A 24,497-nucleotide genomic window follows, 5' to 3' on the forward strand; every position below is an offset into this window, starting at 1 on the left:
CTCTTTACTAGTTATAGCATGAAATAAACATGAATGAACATCAGAAGGTATCTTGTTTCAACCGCACAAAGATGTTAATACACAATCTACTCTCCAGTCTGGTTTATTTGTCAGACAAAAATGGCAGATTCTGCATTATGATTGGCCAGATCGCCTGTCAATTGTGTCGGTACATCTCTATTTAATAGTGAGCTCTAGGTTTATGTTCGTTGTCACAGCAGTATTGGGTAACCATGATTAAGCAATTAACAGTCACTGTTTCACTTCCTCATTGCAAGGACACAATAGGAAATTTAGAAGGTCTCACTGATGTTGAAGAGAGATTATAGGCAGTATGTCTCTAAAACAAAGTCAAGCAGTAAAAAGCCCAGAGCTCATCAGATAACAGAGTGAATGATTCCCAGATTTTCATGCAAGTGCAGCCTGACCAGCGCATCTCACTGGGGGCCGATACTTGCTGTGGCTGCAGCTGCTGTATTGCACAAGCTGAACTCATGCTGTCTCGTGCAGACAGCTTTGGATAGGGGAAAAACGTCAGCGCATATGCTGCAGATTTCTCCTGGCTCATGCACCACCCTCCGTGTCCCTTCTCATTTTCAGTGACCACACATTTATTTGCATGAAGGATGCATTCACACAGGAAAAGTCCTCTGAGCACAGCTGTGTTTTGTACTGGAGAAGGGTGCCCTGGGGTTTTTGTTTGCTCTTTATTACATCTTTTTCATAATCCTTTGATTTTTCCAGGCGCATGGAGAAATATTTGTGCATGAGAAGTGACACTTAATGTTTTAGGACGGACAGTGTGGTGGAAACAGAATGAAATGAGACGTGGCAGACTATAAACGAAAGCCCTCGGTCAGCAGAAAGGCTGTAGTTGAAGGAAATGCTCGACAGTATCACGAGAATAGTTCTTTAATTTCAGTTATCTTCAGCTGATGTTGACCTTCGAGGGAAGTTACACACTAGAGTGTGTTCTTGCACAATAGTGTTGTGAGGCACCCTGACCCACAATCATACTTGGCTGTGACGGCTAAGACAAACAATCATAGTCCGCTCTCTTTGGAATGTGACTGCCGCTTTCATGGCCGTACTTAGTACTTATGTTTTACAGTCTCTTGTCATCATACACAGTCTACAATGGGGAAAAATAAGAACAAATCTGACTAGTTGATTTTTGTTAATTTAGTTTTTTTTAGAAGATGTCACTTTTGGTTATTGGCACTACTGAATGTTTGGGTTCTTTCTAAATATATTTTTAAAACAATACATTTAATTAATAAATGCATTAAATTGATCAAAAGATAGATTCAAGATTTTTATTTGTCACACACAATTATACTGGATATAACTGTATAACTTATAACTGGATAATGATACATTACAGCAAAAATTCAACCCTTTGAAAAGACAGTTCACCAAAAAATTTAAATTGTGTCATCATTGAAATTTTAATAACATTGCGTACTCCTACTGTTTTACTGTATTTTTAATCAAATAAATGTAGCCATCAATGTCATCATTTACTCACCCAAACCAAGCAATTTTGGTTACCATGGAGTTCTATTGTAACGACAAAAAACACAGAGACATTTTTCATTTTTGGGGGGTGAACTATGACTTTAACAGCACTGTGAATGTGCTTGCCCTTTAAGAGGGCAATTTTAATATTGGTTCATCCCTAGTTAAAAAAAAACAAATACTGATGCATTTAAAGTTGATGTGGTGACTTAAAGGTTAGTTTACACAAAGATGAAAATTCTGTCATTAATTACTCACCCTCATGTCGTTCCAAACCCATAAGACCTTCATTCATTTTCAGAACATGAATTAAGATATTTTTGATGAAATCCTTGAGCTTTCTGACCCTACATAGACAGCAACACAACTACCACGTTCAAGGCCCAGGAAGGTAGTAGGACATCAATAAAATAATCCATGACATCAGTGGTTAACCCGTAATGTTATGAAGTACAAAGAAAACAAAAATAACGACTTTATTCAACAACTTTTTCTTCTTGTCATGGTACTCTCGTGAACGTGCATTGACTGAGATGGAAGAGAAGAAATTGTTGAATAAACTTGTTATTTTTGTTTTCTTTGCACACAAAAAAAATATTTTCATAGCGTCTTACCATTACGGTTGAACCACTGATGTCACATTATTTTAACGATGTCCTTACTATGTTTCTGTGCCTTGACCATAGTAGCTGCGTTGCTCTGTATATGCAGGGTCAGAAAGCTCTCAGATTTCATTAGAAATATCTTAATTTGTTTTCTGAATATGAATGAAGGTCTTATGGGTTTGGAACGACATGAGGGTGAGTAATTAATGACAGAATTGTCATTTTTGGGTGAACTATCCCTTTTAAAACATTCCTGTTGAAAGAAAAGACATGGCTAAATGACCAAAGGCATCTGTCTGACGTGTGTATAGAGGCCAGCAATTTAAAAAGTAGCACAGACAGAGCTTGCTTGCTCCATCCCTTTCCCTTCCACCCTTCAGAAGTTCTTTAGTACCTGATTGAGTAATCTCTAAAGTGGTGAACAAAATGACCCAAATGCAAACAAAATGGCCCAAATGCTTACAAATTATCATCAGATTGCATTAGAAAAGAGTTCTGATCTTTGTAATCATATCATCAAAAAGTCTGTAACAAAATCAGGATGGCTGTTAATAGTGTGACTGTTAAAAGTGTGAGCTCCTCACATGTCGTGTGTTTGTTTGTTAAAAGTGTGAGCTCCTCACATGTTGTGTGTTTGTTTGTTAAAAGTGTGAGCTCCTCACATGTTGTGTGTTTGTTTGTGTGAAATGTTCCCAATAATTACTGCTCCTGTCAAAGTTGATGGAAAGCCAATGGAGCAGAAGGAGGGTCAAACTGAGACTCCTCTCTCTGGAGCCTATGTCATTACCTCCAGTGCAGAGAACAGTCATGATAACACAAAAACACCATCATCTAGTGTTATGAGCTGTTTTGTTGTGATGAACATTCCAGTCATATTAAAGACTAACATTTTTGTGGAGTGTAAACTGTAGCTCACACCCATCTCAGCCTGTTATGTTTAATTGTTTTTTCTTCATAGTCTTCTTTTCTTCATTTATCTTACCATTACGACTGAATGCCTGGTTATCCTATAAAAGATCTGGTATTTCTTTCTTTGCTTTTATAGAGAAATGTGATTTTGTAATGTGTTTGTTTTATAAATTCAGCTGGCGTTTCGTCTTGCATGAGGTTTGACCTTTGTTCTATAATGACGTGAACTATTATGAACGAATCGTGAATGTGTTGCATTGCTAAATACACTCTGCGTTATTCTGCGATCTGTCTTCAGTATATAGAAAGGCTGCATGCTATAATTCACTCCTGTTTGTCTTTGCCCTGTGGTTTAGAGAATTTGCATGCTCTCCTGCCCCAGACTGGACTTTTAAAGTAGTTAACGAGCTGATTTTGTGGATATATTCCCGGAAAGCAGAGACAAATAAACCCCACTTAATAATTCAACAAATCTACTCTAGTTTAAAAAAAAAACAGCCCTTCGAGTTGATATTTTGAATTGGCACAAGTTACCAAAGTCCTGAAAAACAAGATCAGCAGCTACTACATTTTTGATTTAACAGATGATGTTACAGTTCATTTTGTTATGTCGCCTTTTTGTGTGATTGCTGTAGTCGTAACGAGCTTGGAAATACACTACAATTCAAAAGTTTGGGTTCTTATTTGTTTCTATTTCTAAAGCGAAGTCTCGTACTCACCAAGGTTGCATTTATTTGATCAAAAATACAGTAATATAGTAAAATATTATTTTAATTTAAAATAACTTTTTTCTATTTTTACATATTTTAAAATGCAACTTATTCATGTGATGCAAAGCAAACATACTGAATATAAAGTGCACACAGTGTTATGAATGGTGACCCATTTTTTAGGACTTTTGATAAGTGGATGCACAATAGCACTCTGTTGTATCGTGGCCTGGAGGGCTGGCTGCCAAGCCCAATACCTCTGTGCTTCTGAGGCGAATCCTTCTGCTGAAATCAGTGGAGGTTCGGTATAAATCAGGCTGCATTGTGGGAATTGTTGGCTGAGACACTGTGGGAATGTGACTGAAGTGATTTAGGTGTGAAAATGAGAATTGTAACTAACTGCTTAAGTGGTAACTTGGTTGTAGTGTAGTGCACTGGAGGTGTTGAATTCACTGCGTATATGCTCTAAATTTAAAGTAAATCTCATGCTGTGTCGTTTTTACACTGAATTTTCATTTAATCAGTGATGCTGCAGTGGGACAGAGAAATCTGGGACACTGTCTGTCTGATTTTTTTTCTGCTTTGCCTGGAGTGGTTAGGAAGCACAGGTGCACCACAGCACACACACACACACACTCATCAGCACACCCTATCCTATGTTTGGGGAACATGTCATTAGAGTGTCTAAATAATTTTATGCTTCATTTAGGAATCTCACAGCATGAGTTTCAAAGCTGATTGCAGCATGTTGCAGAAGGGTTTGTTGTTGTACTCAACCTCTGCCAAAAGTATACAATTAATTATTTGATATCATAAATGCATGCACAAATGAATGAACATAATAATGTACAAAAAGCTTTGGGATTATAGTAGCCTGAGTACTTAAGGAACTGGGCTGATAATGCAAATGTTGTGGGTTCAAGTCTAGTGGTCGACTGATACGGATATTTTAAGGTGATACTGATAACTAGAGAGCACGGTGGCTGCTGGCTGATATGTATTAGTTATTACAGTTTAATAAAGGAAGTTGAGATGTACACCTAAAATGAAATTAAACTACCTTTTAGTTATTTTTCACGCAATAGCCTACTTAATAAATTCCCCCCAAAAACCATGCAAACTATATGAAAGTCCCTTTCCACCGCAAAGTTTCAGTTTACTCTGCTGTATCTCAACTTGGTGATCTATATCATAATTAAAACTGCTTCCTCAGAAATTAGACTTTATATCTCAACTGCAACTTTATTTCTTGCAATTTGGATTTTATTAATTTATCTCATAAATTCAACATTTTTTACTTAATTTCAATCTTATATTTCACAATTGCAGCTTTATGTCTCACATTTTATCTCTCAATTGTACTTTTAACTTTTATTTTTGCTATGTTCATATAGCTCAAACAGTGTAACATGTTGCTAGCAACGCCAAGGTCATGGGTTCGATTCTGAGGGAATGTGTGAAAAAATGTAATAACTTGAATGCATTGTACATTTATGCTCTGAGTTTGAAACGTGTTCAATATAGAAAGCAGAAATTGCACAAATTATCCATTGACAGGTCTGTTGGCAGACTTTGGAACAAGGGACGCTTCTGCTAATCGTTCAAGCAGACAGAGTCATCCGTTACTCGAAATGGACAAATATCTGGTGTATGATGGTGTGACTATTAATGTCTAGGTGGAATTGACCATGAACTACACCGTTACTGGGACAATTGACTTCAGGTTAATGAGGAGTCTGTGTGTTTAATGATGAGTAATGAATGAGGTAATTGATGGGAGGTTCATTCAGTGCGTGCAACTTTGCATCTCTCTCTCTCTTTCGCTCTCTCTCTCTCAAACACACACATACACACTGAGAGCAGTGTGTAAACAAGCACCTGGTGCCTGCCCAAAACCTCTCGCTGGAAAATAATCTTGTTACTCATTTTCCGTTTCCTCTCCACCCTCTTCATCCTCATCTCCCTCTCTCTCACCCCAGACACTCCTCGGCAGAGATCCGGAGACACTTCAGTGGGAACAGCCATGGTTCCCTTCCTCACCACCGGCACAGTTACAGCGCCTCTGGCTCTTTCTGCTTCAACATAGTGAGTGCTGCACTTTCACTGATAAATACTTCAGTAGAATCCAGTTCAGCAACTTCAAACTGAATCTGAACATACAAACAGGTCATTCATAAATTATACATGGATGTATGTATATAAACACTTTATTCTGGATAGGGATGCACCGATACCACTTTTTTCAGTACTTGAGTGATACCGATACTTTTATTTTTGGTACTTGCCGATACTAATACCAATATTTTTAAAATATTGAGTACAGAAATCAAAAGAGTATGTATAATGTTAATTGGTTAACTTCATTTATCAAATAGATACAGTCAAACCAAAATGTATTCAGACACCTTCAACATTTCTCACATTATCACAGTTTATTCGCTATAGTTTAGAAAATGGTAATAATATATGACAAGAACTCAGAGTTAAACTGTGTCAGAACAAATTCAGCTTGATAATGTCAGAAAACTATAGAAAGGTCTGTGATGGATTACAATCAACCAAAAATTATTCAGACAGCTGTTAGTATGACAATATTTACACAACTATCAATACTTTGTCAGGCCACCCTTAGCCTTAATGTCAGCCTGTAGTCTCCTGGGAATTCTGTCAACCAGGTTCATGCAGACCTCAACTTCAATTTTTTCCCAGACTCGGTCTGAATAAATGTTTGGTTCCAAATTTGTATCAATTTTATTGGTAGTCCACTGTATAAAGAATTTTTGGATATAATATGTCACAGTTTACTCTATTTTGCTATCCTCACTTACATAAATGAACTATAGTGTCCTGCACCCAGGGGCGCAGAATTAGGGGGGGACGCTAGGGACGTGTCCCTACCAATACCCAGCCACTACCAAACTGTCCCTAGCAATAATTTTGATCAAACAATTAAATATATGTATATGTTTTTGTCATTTCAGATGCATCTGAAATGTCATATCATTGATATTACCTAACAAGTTAAAGTAAATGCGTTAGAAAACTGCACACTTTCAAGGATGTGCATTTAATCCATGTGCAGATTGTAGTCACACACCGGACGAGAAGCGCAGCAGCATTTAGAGCAACTCACAGGTTTTGCACCCAATTCAAGAAAGCAGTCCAAAACAGTTAATATAAAAGCCCATTTCAGGAATGAACAAAGTTGCATGGATGAGTTTGAAGTATGGTGTTTGTTTGACAAAACAGAGCAAACAATTAGCTCCCTATATAAAGCATACAGACAGAAAGACAAATGTTGTGTGTAAAGATACACAATCTTTCAGCCTAGGATAAAGTCATGAACATCAACAATAATTCGGGACAAATATAATGTGAATTCTTTTTTTTCTTTTTTTTGGTAAACTATGGAAGTGGCACTCTGTGGTGCAGCAGGATTTGGAACATGAGTCCTGAGTCGCTGCGGACAGTCTTTAACTTTAAATTAAAGATTTTCAACTGAATGTACAAATCAAACTATTAGCTGAAATATCCACAAAATAAAAAACAATGTCCCCACCAATGTCGAAAGCAAACCTACACCCTTGCCTGCACCCACTAGCAAAAAATATAAAAAATTATATTTGGTCTGTGAATAATTATTTTCACACTTAATTATGCCCATTAAAATGTATTTTACAAGTTTTTGTTACTTTCACTGTTCATTTTTTTGCTCTATGGTACACCATCTTTAATTTACCCAGACAGCAACATAGTTTTGGCCCAGATCCGGCCCACATCTGGCCCGTGTGAAATCCATGCGGGACAGATGTGGGCCGGATCTGGGACGACACTGCTTGCTGTCTGGGTAATATCATTAGACCAGAGCTGCTCCATTGCAGCGGCTCAGTTATGTAATCACGCGTTTTGCAGTAATAATGCAGGGAACCACTCGTTATAAATCTCCAGTCCTTACTGTGATATTTTCAGAAATAGAAGTCGCGTTTTTCTTTTCATCTGAAACATGCTGAGATTTATATTCCAAAGCCACTCATATAATGCAGAAACACTCATGAAGCAAACAAAATGAGTAACGCGCGCACGTATTTGTACTGAGAGGGGCAGTACAGCCTAGCGCATTTCACACAGGCTGCTATTTCACTTTCGCCAGAAAATATGCTTAAGTATGTATGCTTACGGTTGAAAAAAAAAAGTTTACAGTGAATGCCCCTATAAATTGTCTTATATTTACGATTTAGCTTTAATCCAAATTATGCGTGCTATGTGCGCGAACATCAATAAACATCACGCAACAGAAGTGCGCACGCTCTCTCTCTCTCGCTCCCTCTCCCTCCATGCCGTTAAGTAACTTGTGCATTGTTTTGCTTGTTTTTGACATATTGGACCGAACTACAAACTTTGCAGTGATGTCTGCGAGAAAGGGATATTCACTCGACAAGCTCGCGCATCTGCGCCGGCGCGCTCAAAATCCACTCAGCGCTTTGCTTTTCAGCTCGCGCACATCAGCTATAAAGGCATTAATACTGAATGTTTGTTTAACATTATTCATTGCATTATATATCCTTCGTAGACATCCTTAAACTGTAATAACTCCATTCAGCTGCTTGTTGTTCTGTTGTCGTGTTTCTTTGTCTGAATATGGCACTTATCACATGCTGTGTATCAGCGTTTGGTATCTGGGCATTTGTACGAGTACGAGTACAGGAGCCCAGTATCGGGCACGTGCATCCTTAATTCTGGATGTGGGAATAGGTGTGGGTAAATATCTGTCACATCACTGTCTAATTTGATTCCATTTAAAAAGAAAAGTAAGAAGGTTTATTTTTCATATTTCTTTCTGAAATACTGCTCTCTGATTGGTCAGTCATGGGATTGAGCAGTCAAAAGATTTTATATAGTAATTTAATGGATTAATTGATTTAATTAATTATTATATATAATATATATATATATATATATATATATATATATATATATATATATATATATATATATATATATATATATAATATTATAATAATAATAATATTAATTAATTAATTATTTGTATAAATACGATAAATAATATATTTAATAAAACATGTGTAATTTTATATATTATAATTAGCATATTATATATATATATATATATATATATATGTATATGTGTGTGTGTGTGTATAATATTACAAATGTAAATATGATTATATAATATTTAAATAAAATAATAATAAATATATAATAAATATGTAATATTAAATATTTATTTATTGCATTTATTTAATGTCTAAAAATTAATATTAAATTATGTTTTTATTTAATTTATATTAATAACATTAGAAATTAATAGGAAGTTCAAAATGTGTATGTGTGTGTGTGTGTGTGTGCGCATATATTTAAGCTCTAACCTGTCTGTGCTTCCTCTATGCTGAAAATGGGTCAGAGCCCAGGCTACCAGACCACTGCAGCTGGTGCTTTCCAGTTTACACACACACACACACACACACACACACACATACATCTGTAATATCCATGGATTTTAGAAGCTGTTGACTTCATAGAAACATAATCTTCCCTATGATGTTTTCCCATTTTTCACATAGACAGATTGCAGTGAAAGGCAAATATTAATGTTATGATTTTGAAAGATGAAAAACTGCTATTCTCGGGATTAAACACAGATTATACTTCAGTAATAATGTTAAAATGATTGATAAGTAGTCATAATTCTTGCATATTTGATCAATTCAGTTGTTTACGCATTATAGTGCCCTGATGTGTATACATGTATCTTACAGTACAAGAAACCCTTCAATTTAGCATTCATGGTAAAACAATATTTTTAAACAATAGCAATTGTTAATTGTTTGTAAAGTATTTTATTATGCATCTACATTCTTGTGTATTAGCTATCTCACCACTAGCTAATTTTAACCCTTTCATGCACCACTGTAAACATACAATAATAGTCTACAATACCTCTCACTTTTTTGACTGTGATCATATAACTCCTTCAGCGTTTCTTAAAGTTGAAAGCAGAATATGGACTCATTATTTCATTTTAACTTATCTTTACGTTTTTGACTTTATTTATGAGTGCATATGTGCCCCTGCTATTTCGCCATATCTAGTAAGGGAAGTGGTTGTGATGTCATATCCTGGTTTTGAAAGCCACAAAATTTAGACTGCTTCATGCGGCTCAAACCGTTTAAGGAAGAGTTGTGTAGAAACAAGTCGTTTTTATTTCCGGGCAACGCCATCTTGTCAGTCGCCTCGTAGTTTGTTCGTAAGAATTTTTTGGTGAGTATTTTCTTTCATCCTTTTCAGATGCACTTGCTCTGCCTGCTGTATGTTGGTTGCATTCAATTGGTAGATGCAGAAATGAAACTCTAAGCTAAATTTGCACAATGCGCACAGCCTGGGTGGGTTATATTAAGTTTGATGTTGTTGAATATAGACCGGGAACTGTTTTGTGGTTGCTTCCATGTTCCAAAAAGCACAATTAGGCCTCAGGATGAGAAACTTACATTTAAACCTTTGTGTTAAATAATACAATTATGTGAAATTCTGAGTTTTTTTTATTTATTTCCTGTTTTCTCCAAGAAATGCATTGCACTTTTTGTTTCCCGTCGCTGCTTTTGAGTGAATGAGGTCAGATGAGCTACAGAAATATCACCTCCACCCATAGACTATATCAGTATTCATCAACAATTACCATCTGCTCTTCCCTTGTCAGCTGCTGCTGATGTACACAAACCACACAGCAAAAAAAGTTGCAATATTTAAATACAAAGGCTTTTCACAGTTTATGCTTACACAGTTTATTATGCTCAAACTTTGTTCCCTGTACTATCTCAGGTAGACACCAGAGATGTAAGCAAGCTAAAATCTATGGATGCCTGTTTTCACCTTAGAGTAAATAAATAAAAGCTAACAGAATTTATATCTCTCTATTGTAACTTAATTTTTCACAAATGGGACTTTATTTCACACAATTGTGACTTTATATCTCACTATTGTGACTTTATTTCACAGTGTTACAGCTTTGTTTCTCCCTATTACAATCTTTATTTCTCACATTTACAACTTTATTTCTCGTAATTGTGATTTTATTTCCCACTATTGTGATTGTTTCTCATAATTGCAAAGTAATATCATGCTATTGCAACCTCAAATCTCACACTTGCGACTTTTTCGCTTTAACGACTTTTTTCTCACTTTTGCAAATTTATTTCATTCTATTGCAACTAATTCTATTGTGACTGTTACCCTTCTGACTTTATTTCTCATTTGCCACTTTCTTAATTTTGCTAATTTATTTGTTGCAGTTGTGATTTTGTTTCACACACTTGTGACTATATCTCACTATTGTGACTTTATTTCAGTGTAACTTTGTTTCTTACGGTGGCTGAGAGAGCTCAATGTGCTGCAAATAGAAACAACTGCAAATTAAGAAAACAACCATCAATTTGACAACACACACGCTGCAAATGCTCACTACACAAACAAATAAAGGCGCTGCAAATATAATTCTTTATTTGTTTGTGTTGTGAGCATTTGCAGCGCCTTTTTTTTATTTGTTTGTGTTGTGAGCATTTGCAGCGCCTTTTTTTATTTGTTTGTGTTGTGAGCATTTGCAGCGCGTTTCTTTATTTGTATGTGTTGTGAGCATTTGTAGCACCTGCTGTCAAACTGATGAAGATGTTTTCTTGATTTGCTGGTGCTTTTTCTATTTGCATGTGTTTTCTGAAGTTGCAGCTCACTGAGCTCTCTCGGCCACCGTAGTTTCTCCCTATTACAATTTTTATTTCTCACTTTTGTAAATGTATTTATCGTAATTGCGATTTTATTACAATTGTGACTATTGTGACTGTTTCTCATAATTGAAGTTATGTCATGCTATTGTAACCTCATATCTCTCAATTGTGACTTTATTTCTCTTTTACGACTTTATTTGTCATTTATGCAACTTTCTTGCAATTGCGAATTTATTTCCCACTATTGTGACTATTTCTTGCAATTACAAATTTATTTCATGCTATTGCAAATTTATATCTCGCAGTTGTGACTTTGTTACTGTAACGACTTTATTTCTCATTTGCAACTTTCTCAATTTTGCAACTTTATTTGTTGCAGTTGTGATTTTATTTCACACACTTGTGACTTTATATCTCATTATTGTGACTTTTTCACAGTGTTACAACTTTGTTTTTCCTTATTACAATTTTTATTTTTCACTTTTGCAACTTTATTTCTCATAATTGTGATTTTATTTCCAAAGTTTATTTCATGCTATTGCAACTTTCTCTCTCGCAGTTGTGACTTTCTTACCATTCTGACTTTATTTCTCTTTATTTCTCATTTGTGACTTTCTCAGTTTTGCAACTTTATTTCTTGCAATTGTGATTTTATTTCTCACTGTTGTGACTATTTCTCACAGTTGCAATTGTATTTAATCCAATTGCAACTATTTCACACTTTTGAAACTTTATATCTCACAATTGTGGGTTTCGATAGTCCACTATAAGTAACTTTGTAACTACATGTCAACTAATTCTCATTAATTTGCAACTACATGTCTACTACCTCTCAGTAGGGAAGGTTTAGGGTTGGTAGAATAAGTTGACATACTTTCAAAGTTTCTCATAGTCAGTATGTTGTATGTGATCATTTCATAGTTTGCAACTTTACAGTATCTCTTGTATCTGAGAAAATGTGTACTTTACTTTACTTTTAGTCATTTAGCAGACGCTTTTATCCAAAGCGACTTACAAATAAGAAAAAGTAACTAAAACTAAACACTCTGTAAATACTCTATACACACCCATTTAAGAAAATACAGAAATTAAATAAAATTGACAAATGCATACAATAACATTTCAATAGTAAACATATAAAGGAAAAAAATATAAATAAAAAGCGATACTTATATCCTTTGCCGGTGTCCTAGCCCGGTGGAGTCGCACGGTAGAGTCGATGGTCTTTGCACTCTTTACTTTTTACTTTTAGTCATTTAGCAGACTTATTTGATCTGTTCTCACAATTACCCTGTTTATTTTTTACTCTGAGTCAGAAACGGGCTCCCATAGAGATCAGATGAAATCAGATAACTTAGACAGTACAGTGTTTTTCTTAAGATTCCTTGATGACATGACACATGATTTTCATTATATAACAAAAATATCTAGATTGATTGTTTATTGATGTCTGCATTGATGAGATTCAACATCTACACCTTTACATGCTTTATACATGAAACTTTGTTTTGCTGCAACTAACTGCAACTTTTTTGCTTACATTATATATAGACTATTTTTGATGCTACAGAGGCTGTTGAATGAAGTATACATTCTCATAATTTACACTACTTTTGTTTCATATTATTATGACGACATGGATTATGTCTCAGATGGACCAGGTGATGTCTTGCAGACACTTTTATGTCAATTTACTCCTGAAATTAAGGTTCTTTATGGTTTCATGAAGAACCTTTAGTATCCATGGAACCGTTCCATTCTATAAAAGGCTCTTTATTGTAGAAAAAGATTCTGTGCACTTGTAGAAAAACTGTGCACTAAAGGTTCTCTGGGAAACACCAAATGGCTCTTCTATGGCATCGTTGGAAACCATTATTTTTAAGAGTGTAACCGGGGAGTTTTCATAATACCTGGTGTGTCCATACCATTAAAGAGCTGATTTTATGATCACTAGATTTTTGATTGTATGTCCTGGTCATCTTTATAGCCTCAGTCATATGAAGCGGTTGAGCCGGTGGACCTGGATGAGTTCCTGATGTCACAGCTGCGCAGTGGAGATGCCGAGCTCATGCAGGAGCTGGGGGAGTTTCCAGACGACGACCTGGAGGTGGAGCTGGTGGAGAGGGAATGCAGGACCATCCGCCCCTCTGTCCCTGAGGAAGGGTAAGTGCTGGATGCTCCCTGTTGAGGTTGAGAAGGTCAACTAGACAAATATTTTTGTGCTGACTTGAGCAGTTGTGTTGTGACTGTAATGCAGTGTAGGTGGGCAGTTTACTATATTTAGAGTAGAAATTGGCTAATATCTTTAATTTAGCTTTCTTAATTATTGGCTTGACCAATAAAAGGTGGCATTTGTGCATCTCTACAGAACAGAACCTGTATACTTATGTTCATTCAACAGAAGGGAGTGTGCACAAGTCAGTTTATATTGTTAGATTCAAAAATATAATGGCAATAAGAGTGGTGTTTATATATTATTGGTGTCAATAGTAATGATGATAATTTTTTTAATTGGTTTATTTTTAAATAATGATTATCATTTTATAAATAAAAACATTATTTTATTTTATTAATATAATAAATCTAAGTATTATACACATAAAATTAAAATACACTTTGTGATCGGAGTGTGTGTGTCTGTAAAGCTTTGAGTGTTGTAATGTGTGTGTTTGTGTGTCTCCAGAGTGGAGCTGGATCCTCATGTGAGGGATTGTGTTCAGAGTTACACGCAGCCCTGGCTGATGGTTAGCAGAAGGTAAATTACCAGACTTCATTCATTTCCTGTCTCTCCTCAGGGCTGAATTTTACATATTCAGCTTAAATATTCAAAAAACATAACTCAAAGAAATGACACCAGACACACAGATACTATAATGCTGTTATGCTTCTCATTTACAGATCTCAGGGTTATGGATGGATTGCATACTCCGAGAGGACGGATGCTAACAGAGTCTTACAGAGACAGACGTTTGAGTCTGACGTTGAGCCTGACAAACAAGAGCAAGTAGTAAGCACAGTTTATAAAACCGTTCCTCATTTATACAGATGCCATTTTACAACAACAAAGCAGCTAATTGGGATTTTTGTTCACATTGTTATTAGTGTCACTCAAGTACGCCACCCAGCCCCACGGACACTTATATTTATTATCATTATATTAAAGTCTCTGAAGTGTGTCACCACCCATTCCATTATGTGCGCTCATTCCCTGCCATAAGACACTAACAAAACATATTAATTTCCTCTTAATAAGAAGTAAACAGTTGAAAAGGACAAGGAAAATAAGCAGAATCTTTCTCCCAGGTATTTTTTCTTTTTTTTGTCCCCATGATCACCATCTTGGCTCCATCCCACCCTTGTTCTCAGAGTCCAGGGACATAATGAGGCATGAATATTCATTCTGTCCCGACTACTTCCATCCCAGTGCAGCTTTTCCAAGATTTAATTATCCAACCCACAAAGATTTGGTTCACTCCATGTATTTTTCATGAGTTTAGATTGAGAGTCTGCAGGAAAACCAAGATCCTCCTTTAGTTTTGGATCCTTTAAGGGCCTCCGCATTCACTGCAGGGGTTATTAGCAATCCAGAGGAGTACTAAAGGTCCCGCTAGCCAGCTCTGTCTCTGTTCTGTGATGTGTGTCTCTAAGCAAGTAGATTAAGAATACAAATGGTACGGGAAGGTCTAGTTAAGCAAGCATTGCCAGTTCAGTCAAGTCATAAAAGGCATAGTAAGATGAAAGTAAAATGAAAAACAAAAGCATATGAAATTAACTAATTTCCAATCTAAGGTCTTTTGTGAATACTTACTGAGCTGTAAATATCTCCTTAACTTCATTCGCTCCTCTGCCACATGACTACATGTGAATTAGAGCAGCGAATTAAGTTAAGGAGACTTTGACAGTTCACAGCAGACATAAGATTTGAAAACAGTTTATTCATGTGCTACTTTTAATGAAAATGAATTAATGAATTCAACCTAAACCATCACTTTTAGCTTATACTGTATGTGTATGTGTATATTTTTCACATTTTTAAGCCAAGGACCTCCACATATGATGACCCCCCCCCCCCCCCCCCCCCCCAATTATCCATTTACTTTATATATCCGAATACTGTGTGAAAAAAAGAACAAACAAGTATTAAATAATTATTTGATAGATGTATTTAAAATGTTCTTTTCTTTTCTTTTATATTTATACATTTTAATGTGATAAATATGAACAGTCTTTATTTTTATTCATTATACATTTAACCTTTTCTTTTCTTTTATAAATATATATTTATAATTAAACAAATAATAATTATAAACTTTTTAAAATGTGATAAATGTTAACAGTCCAGTTTATATTGTTTTATTTTATTATTTCATTATATATTTTCTATATGAACTTTTTAAGATTTGATGAATGTGAGTTTTTTAATATTTTATTTTATTATATATTTTTATATTATTTTAGTTTTATTAAAGAATTACTAAATTATTATTTCATATTAAAATGTTTCTTTAGCCCCCCCCCCCATTTTGGGCTCCTCGGGGTCCTGAGTCTCCAGTCTGAAAACCATGGTATCAAAAAGTCCTATGCATGTAATATGTAATGTTATATGTTCTCTCCTATCCCTCAGGAAAAATCACCATCCCTGCCAGCACTATGTGATGATACAACTCGGACCACCCTCACATGCTCAGACTTCAACTTACGGGCCCTTCAGCCGGACCGTCGTGTGGAGAGCCTCTTGCGCTTCAGCAGCCCGGAGGAGCTGGATCGTTTCAACCAGGAGGCCAGAAATAGCAACCGCTACGGCGAGCTCTTCGGCCTACACCCACCTATTGATGAGGTGCAGCCTTGCTTTACTTACTTTAAACACTGTTAAACAGTGTTCTTTTCTTTACAGAATATCCTTGAGCAATTCATTTTTCTGAACACAAGGATTCAGTTAGAAGTTAAATCTTGTCTTCAATCTGCCCTTGAATGTGTACAGGAGGATGCAGTAGCGATTCGGCCCATTCCCGAATGTCCCAAGGAGCACTTTGGGCAGAGGATACTAGTGCGATGCCAGACCATCAAGTAATACTTCCTTACCATCCACTATTATTGTTTTTTTTCTCTGAATGATTGTTCTGATAAATTATTTTAAATGACCATTTTATATTTTGAGGTTGAAATGGTCTTCATAGCATAGGCATAAAAATTTGGTATTTGGTTTTGAAATATTGTTCTTCCTTCTACAGATTTGACATTGAAATTGAGCCCCTCTTTGCAACCATGGCCCTCTATGACCTGAAGGAGAAGAAGAAGGTCAGTTTCTGATGCTTATCTTAAAAGCTATGAAATAAATCTCAAATATGTGGTATACTTTTTGTATTTTGACCCTTCTGCTTAAATCCATTTGCTTAAGCTGGGGAGACATAATTAATAAATATTCTTCCTGTCAGGGTTCTTCCTGTTAGTCCTCCCACATTCCTCCACTTCAGTCTGAACAGAGCTAGAGGCACTAATGAGAGACTTTTTCATTATCCACAACAATAAACATTGTTTTGTCAGAGGTTAAATTAACATCTGTATTTAATTTGTGTGTGTAGACATCTAAAACAACAATTTAATTACAAAGAAGTAGAAATGGGTCACAAAATTCAGTCTGAATGGTTTAGACCAAGGTCTATAAAACCAGTAAACATGAACCACAGCTTGTCTTTAACATAAATTTAAGAACTTCTTGGACTGACAGTCATGGATCTTAAGGAATCAGCGAGTTTTAATGCAAACTGTGTGTATTTACATATTAAATGGACAGACAGCAGATATATTTGGGAGGAATGTCCTGAAGTATTACATTAATCCGCTTTAGCTTTTACTGAAGAAGGTTAATGCACGAGACAGACCAGATGATTCATGCTAAATAGGGACTTTATGCAGAAAGGTTTTTTTCCCATGGCTTGGTGAAGCGAGTGTTTTGGATAGGAGGAATTACCCATTTCACAATGTTAAGAGAGAAAAAAATAATGTAGTATGTTACGCCCCGTCTAGGGGTAGAGCACAACATGGAAAGAAAACGAGTGTGAACAGTCAACTTCTTTTGAGTTTTTATTTGGGAGTTCACTTTCAGGAGCCGACAGTGCCAAAATAATTAACAAAACATTCTAAATATTAGACCCCCTAAATTCCCTACCAAAATAAAGAAACAAAAATACAATTCTCTAACCTAACTGCCTAATCCAAAACAAAAATCCAAACGTTACAAAAACAAAAGATGGCGTCTGACTCCTTACTTTCCCAATCATCAGCTATTTACAGTATTTACAATAAATATTTACAGAGAGACATCAAGTTCAAAGGGATAATTCAAGATCAGAATAACACAACAGGCAAGGGTCAGGAGTAGTGTTATACAACCAACTAATATCCAAACAATCTCGCTCACAAACAATATCTCTAGGCATACAAACAGAGTCAACCAGCGACAGCATAGTTTACAAAATGGCCTCCCCCCCTTCCAAAGGAAATGCTGTCATCCTGTTTAAAAGGGAGAGAAGACCAATCAGAGGACGACATCAATGAGTCTGCAGGAACCAATCAGCAGCAACCTGGGCAGACACACACAAACCAAAACACAGCAAAACCATAGGGTCGTAACACCCCCACACATAAGAGTAAACGTTTTACATAGTTTACAATTAACACCTAGACAGAGAATCTGCTATCACGTTGTCAGCACCCTTCTTGTAATGGATTTGCAAATTAAAGCTCTGACAGACGAGGGCCCAACGCATGAGTCTCTGGTTTTTGTTACACATTCTTTGGAGAAAAACGAGGGGATTATGGTCAGTGTATACATCAATGGGTTGTGGACTAGAACCAATATAGACTTCAAAATGCTGTAGAGCCAATAAAAGAGCCAGGGCTTCCTTTTCAATAGTACTATAGTTTACTTGATGACGATTAAATTTTTTTGAGTAGTAACATACGGGATGGTCGATTCCTTGGTCATCTTCTTGTAATAGGACAGCACCCGCCCCATTTCCACTGGCATCCACTTCAAGCTTGAAAGGCCGACTGAAGTCAGGAGCAGCTAGAACAGGAGAACTGCATAAGACTCTTCAAAGAATTAAATGCACACTGACAGTTATCATTCCACTTGAAATTGATATCTTTGCGAAGGAGATCTGTGAGGGGTTTCACAACAACAGAAAAATTCTTACAGAAACTCCGGTAGTAACCGGTCATCCCAAGAAATCGTCTAAGATCTCTTTTGCTTTTAGGCACAGGAAAGTCAACAATGGCCTGCACTTTGGCTTCCACAGGGCGAACAGCACCATGACCAACTTCTTTGCCTAAATAAGTGATAGTAGCATGACAAAACTCACATTTTGCCTGGTGAGAGTGTGGTTACAGGTGTTGCAATAACTTCGCTATCTGACGATTTGGAAACTGCGGAGGCAGAATTCAACTCCAAAGATGCGGCTCGCATGGATCCTGTTAATCCTTCTCCGGTAAAAGACCCCTTACTGGCTGTCCGGTTGAAAGAACTGGAAGTGGAACTAAGCCGAAACCAATACCAGAGTCAGCTTTTAATCGTGATTTTAATCGTCATCAAGTAAACTATAGTACTATTGAAAAGGAAGCCCTGGCTCTTTTATTGGCTCTACAGCATTTTGAAGTCTATATTGGTTCTAGTCCACAACCCATTGATGTATACACTGACCATAATCCCCTCGTTTTTCTCCAAAGAATGTGTAACAAAAACCAGAGACTCATGCGTTGGGCCCTCGTCTGTCAGAGCTTTAATTTGCAAATCCATTACAAGAAGGGTGCTGACAACGTGATAGCAGATTCTCTGTCTAGGTGTTAATTGTAAACTATGTAAAACGTTTACTCTTATGTGTGGGGGTGTTACGACCCTATGGTTTTGCTGTGTTTTGGTTTGTGTGTGTCTGCCCAGGTTGCTGCTGATTGGTTCCTGCAGACTCATTGATGTCGTCCTCTGATTGGTCTTCTCTCCCTTTTAAACAGGATGACAGCATTTCCTTTGGAAGGGGGGGAGGCCATTTTGTAAACTATGCTGTCGCTGGTTGACTCTGTTTGTATGCCTAGAGATATTGTTTGTGAGCGAGATTGTTTGGATATTAGTTGGTTGTATAACACTACTCCTGACCCTTGCCTGTTGTGTTATTCTAGCTCCGTGCGCAGTGCCTCCTTAATCTCTCTCTTCAACGCCTTTCGAGGTACAACTATATCATAGAAATCTGCAATCACTAACAAATCGTCTTTACGACATTTCTCAAATTGTTCTACTGTCGGTGCGATCGTGAATTTATCGAGTTCAAATTTGGATGACATACTGATTACCGTAATTCCTCCCGTACAAAAAGAAAAATCCCAGTCAAAGAGAAACCACAACAGAATAAAATAACTCACTATCTCCCCCCGGAACAGACAAAATGGACGTGCTACTAATTTAGCAAGAAAGGACGAGCCCCCAATTTCCATGTTACGCCCCGTCTAGGGGTAGAGCACAACATGGAAAGAAAACGAGTGTGAACAGTCAACTTCTTTTGAGTTTTTATTTGGGAGTTCACTTTCAGGAGCCGACAGTGCCAAAATAATTAACAAAACATTCTAAATATTAGACCCCCTAAATTCCCTACCAAAATAAAGAAACAAAAATACAATTCTCTAACCTAACTGCCTAATCCAAAACAAAAATCCAAACGTTACAAAAACAAAAGATGGCGTCTGACTCCTTACTTTCCCAATCATCAGCTATTTACAGTATTTACAATAAATATTTACAGAGAGACATCAAGTTCAAAGGGATAATTCAAGATCAGAATAACACAACAGGCAAGGGTCAGGAGTAGTGTTATACAACCAACTAATATCCAAACAATCTCGCTCACAAACAATATCTCTAGGCATACAAACAGAGTCAACCAGCGACAGCATAGTTTACAAAATGGCCTCCCCCCCTTCCAAAGGAAATGCTGTCATCCTGTTTAAAAGGGAGAGAAGACCAATCAGAGGACGACATCAATGAGTCTGCAGGAACCAATCAGCAGCAACCTGGGCAGACACACACAAACCAAAACACAGCAAAACCATAGGGTCGTAACAAGTATTTCTGATATGCCCAAGTAAGGCTTGAAGATGGGTTTTGTCAGATTGAGTGAGATTCAGTGGTAATTTAGCGGGAAACTGTACTAATGTTGCTCTTTGTGAGGTGTCTTTCCATTATGATTGGTTCACTCTGCCTGAAATTTGAGGAAGTATTTTTGTTCTTTATGTATCACATTTCCCTTTTGTTAACATTGTGATAAAACCCTTAGCAGGCTGGTTGTTTTATGCTCTCCATGCTAATCATGGTATTTTTTCCTTCAGATTTCAGAGAACTTCCACTTTGACATGAACACGGATCAGACGAAGAGTTTCCTGAGGGCCCACACTCCCCACACTGACCCCTCCACTTTGGCCAGATCTGCAATTTTCTCAATCTCCTACCCTTCTCCAGATATCTATCTGGTCATTAAGGTAGTGTTGATTAATAGTGACTGTATACCTAAAAATTATTAAAATGCCTAACTTTTTTTTAAATCTTGAAATGACTATCCTCTTGGTTTGTTGGTTTTAAATATATATTATAAACAATTGATAAACCCATATATAGGTCAAAGTGGGGTAAGTGATTTCTGGTAGCCAATGTTGATATTTCAAATCACCAAAACATACACGCCCCTACCCCAAAGGGGTCTCGCCCCTACTTTGATAGCTCCGCCCCACACATATGTACATACTACGCAACCCAGGCAACGATTAGTTCTGTGAAACAAAGCAAAACCAATGTTACTCATCTATCGAGGAGAAGCAAAGCAACCTCGGCGTCCGATAACAGGCCTTCCCGCTCCTGGAATTCTCTCCAGCGCTGGAAAGCTGATCCGATATTTACACCAGTCCTGCTTCTTGCCTTATCGTAACACCGTGGCTACACCGGATGCGAGCGGCGCAGCGCAACAAAATACTATAGAACTCATTATAATCAGTGATGCTGTCTACACTGGATGCCGTGCCGCGACACGACAAATCGCCGACAGCAAACTGCTGCCGCGTTCTATTTATGACGTATTTATGACACAAATTTCAAATGATTTTCAACGGTCGCTTTGTTGCGTTCAGTGGAGACAGACTTTATCTGTTGTAGCGCGGCGTGATACAACTGTAGCGTCCAGTGTAGATGAGCCTTCTTTTGTTTTTTATCCACCATCTGTATCTTTCTGTTGTTGCTCGGTTCGGCTAATGTCTGTCATGTGCACTGATGAGCGCTCTCGCCTCACGTCATGAGTAGACACGCCCGTTACTGCTGATTGGCTACGAGCTTGTTTGGGTACTGGCATGAAATCAGTTTTCTAAAGCGTTTTTGAAAAAATACACACCCCACCTTTAATCTCCAGGTATTTGGCCATTTTTAGACTTAGAAATTTTCGGTACCTTAGTATATAATTTTCACCTCAGTATAGCGACCAATTCTCACTATTAACTAGTTGCTTAGCATGCCTTTTATTAACATATCGGCTGTTTATTAGTACTTATAAAGCACATATTCTGCGTGACCATGTTCTACATCACTAATCCTACCCAACACTTAACAACTACCATACTATCTATTAATAGGCAGAAAACTAGGAGTTTATTGAGGTAAAAGTCATAGTTAAAGGTTTGTTAATAGCGGCAATTGTACCTTAACATAAAGTACAAGTTTGAGTAAATTTTATGTTTTTGAATTAAGTCTTTTATGCTCGCCATTTGGCATTTTTTTCTACAGGAAAATAGTAATATTGTGAAATATTATTACAATTTAAAATAACTGTTTTCTATTTGAATATTTATTTTTTCCCCCCCCTGATTTATTCCTGTGACTGCTCAATTTTCATTGGCTATTACTCCAGTTTTTAGTATCCACATGATCTGTCAGAAATCATTATAATATGTTGCTTTGGTGCTAAAGAAATATTTCTTATTATGAATGTTGAGGTGCTTAATATTTTTGTGGAAACGCTGATACTTTTTCAGATTTATTGGATAAATAAAAAGTTCTGAAGAACAGCATTTATTTGCTAAGAAATATTTTTGTAGCATTATAAATGTGTTTACTGTCACTTTTGATCAATTTAATGCCTTCTTTCTTAATGTCAAAACAGTTTCCTTTAAAAAAAAAAATTCTGACACTAATATTAATAGTAATTATTCTTCTTGATAGTAGAAATTATAATGGAGATGATGATGAATGTTGAGTAACAATAATGTTACTAATAGTGTTTTGTGTTGAACGTGTAGATTGAGAAGGTTCTTCAGCAGGGAGAGATTGGGGATTGTGCTGAACCATACATGGTACTGAAGGAGAGTGACACTGCTAAGGTAACCACTGAACACTTCTCTTTCTCTCAAGTTGTTTATGTACACAACATGGCCAAAAGTATGCTGACACCCCCTGCTCATTATCAGACTATTCAAAACCCTGCATCTATGTGCCAATGTCTAGTGGAAAGCTTTCCCAGAAGAGTAGAATTATTATTTTGAATTCAAACAAGCACATATGAGTTGGTTATGAGTGTCCACATGTGGTCATAAAGTGTGCATAATTCAATCAATTCTTTCTCAAAGAAATTTCAATTCTGCATTATTTCTCTAATGAGAAATATTGTAATTAATAAAACCACTTTCTTTTTATGAATCTCCTTCTTTTTTCTTTGTACATCAGCACAGAGACAAGCTGGAGAAGCTGAGGAATCAGGCGGAGGGGTTTTGTCAAAGACTGGGCCGCTACAGGATGCCATTCGCCTTTGCAACGGTCAACATCATGAGTGCTACCAGCTCCACCCTGGAGCGAGACACAAGTGACACAGACAGTATCAATGGTAAAATACTGAATAGATGAACACCATTAGTGTGTTAATACAAAGCATCACTCGCTAAAAAAAATGTATATCCATAATTGTGTACAATTTTGATTTTGGCACAGGCAGGAATAGTATGGAAAAGAAGGGATTGCCCAGACGTAACTCTGACAGGTTCAGCGTGTTGGAGGACAACTATAGCCTATCTGGCTTCAAACCAGCTCTTACCATGTGCACATTCATCAAGCAGGTATTGTTTGCAGAATTCATAGCAAAGAGAATATTCAAAAGAAAAATGCAGATGGGACTTGTTTATGTACAGAGGTTCATTCAGAGGATTGGGGTCAGTAAGATTTTGTATTATTTTTTAAAGAAGTAAAACCAGTAATATTGTCAAATATCTTAACATTTTAAATGTTTTCAATGTAATATATTTTTAAATGTATTTATTCCTATGATGGCAAAGCTGAATTTTTAGCAGACATAAGTCCAGTCTTCAATGTCACGTGATCATTCAGAAATCATTCTAATATGCTGATTTGATGCTCAGGAAACATTTATTATTTTTCTATGCTGAAAACAGTCATGCTGCTAAATATTGTGAAAACATTTTTATTTGATTAACAGAAAATTCAAAAGCACAACATTTATTTGAAATAGAAATCTATAAAAATAGTATAACTATAAAACTATAAAAATAGTTTTGATCAATACATCCTTGCTGAATAAAAGTAAAAAAAATCTTACCGACCCTAGACTTTTGAACCGTATTGTACAGTAGGTGGGCATGGTTTCTAGGTTACAGGTGGTTGAAGGGGGAGGAGCTGAAAATAAGAGGGCGTGATGATGTCATCTAACGTGGCAAATGCATAGGAAGCCATTTACATGAGAAAACATCTGGTGTTTTGTTGTTGTTTTTAAATAATGTGCACTGATGATTTGTTGTATTAAAAAACTAAATGAGCTCAATGGAATGAATTTTTGATATTTCAGAACAGTGCTTTCCTGTGCCAAAAAAAAATCCAAACTCATTGAATTAGCGCTGTGAAAAATTTATGAAATGATTTGAATTTTAGTTGGTCACCTTGAGTACATTATTCCATTCTTCACATTCTCCAGATTAACTGGTGCCTG

General features: G+C 36.5%; 1 protein-coding gene across 4 annotated transcripts in view; it reads left to right on the plus strand.

Annotated features, from left to right (window-relative positions):
• The window catches only part of LOC306848476 (dedicator of cytokinesis protein 8-like), a 55,294-nt gene that overhangs the window by 2,261 nt on the left and 28,536 nt on the right, over positions 1 to 24,497 (plus strand). For 2 of the 4 annotated variants that reach the window (XM_079383045.1, XM_079383044.1), the window contains exons 2-12: positions 5,722 to 5,827; positions 13,466 to 13,641; positions 14,162 to 14,233; positions 14,377 to 14,485; positions 16,103 to 16,315; positions 16,460 to 16,545; positions 16,710 to 16,776; positions 20,854 to 21,003; positions 22,804 to 22,884; positions 23,228 to 23,384; positions 23,489 to 23,613. In XM_079383045.1, the coding sequence (XP_079239171.1) occupies positions 5,722 to 5,827; positions 13,466 to 13,641; positions 14,162 to 14,233; positions 14,377 to 14,485; positions 16,103 to 16,315; positions 16,460 to 16,545; positions 16,710 to 16,776; positions 20,854 to 21,003; positions 22,804 to 22,884; positions 23,228 to 23,384; positions 23,489 to 23,613 (1,342 nt within the window). Of the gene's footprint in view, positions 1 to 5,721; positions 5,828 to 9,931; positions 10,022 to 13,465; positions 13,642 to 14,161; positions 14,234 to 14,376; positions 14,486 to 16,102; positions 16,316 to 16,459; positions 16,546 to 16,709; positions 16,777 to 20,853; positions 21,004 to 22,803; positions 22,885 to 23,227; positions 23,385 to 23,488; positions 23,614 to 24,497 lie in introns of those variants that run through there. The other 2 variants (XM_079383046.1, XM_079383047.1) reach the window with 2 other exon arrangements.

The sequence above is a fragment of the Barbus barbus genome (genome assembly GCF_936440315.1).
Source record: "Barbus barbus genome assembly, chromosome: 28".
Taxonomy (NCBI): domain Eukaryota; kingdom Metazoa; phylum Chordata; class Actinopteri; order Cypriniformes; family Cyprinidae; genus Barbus; species Barbus barbus.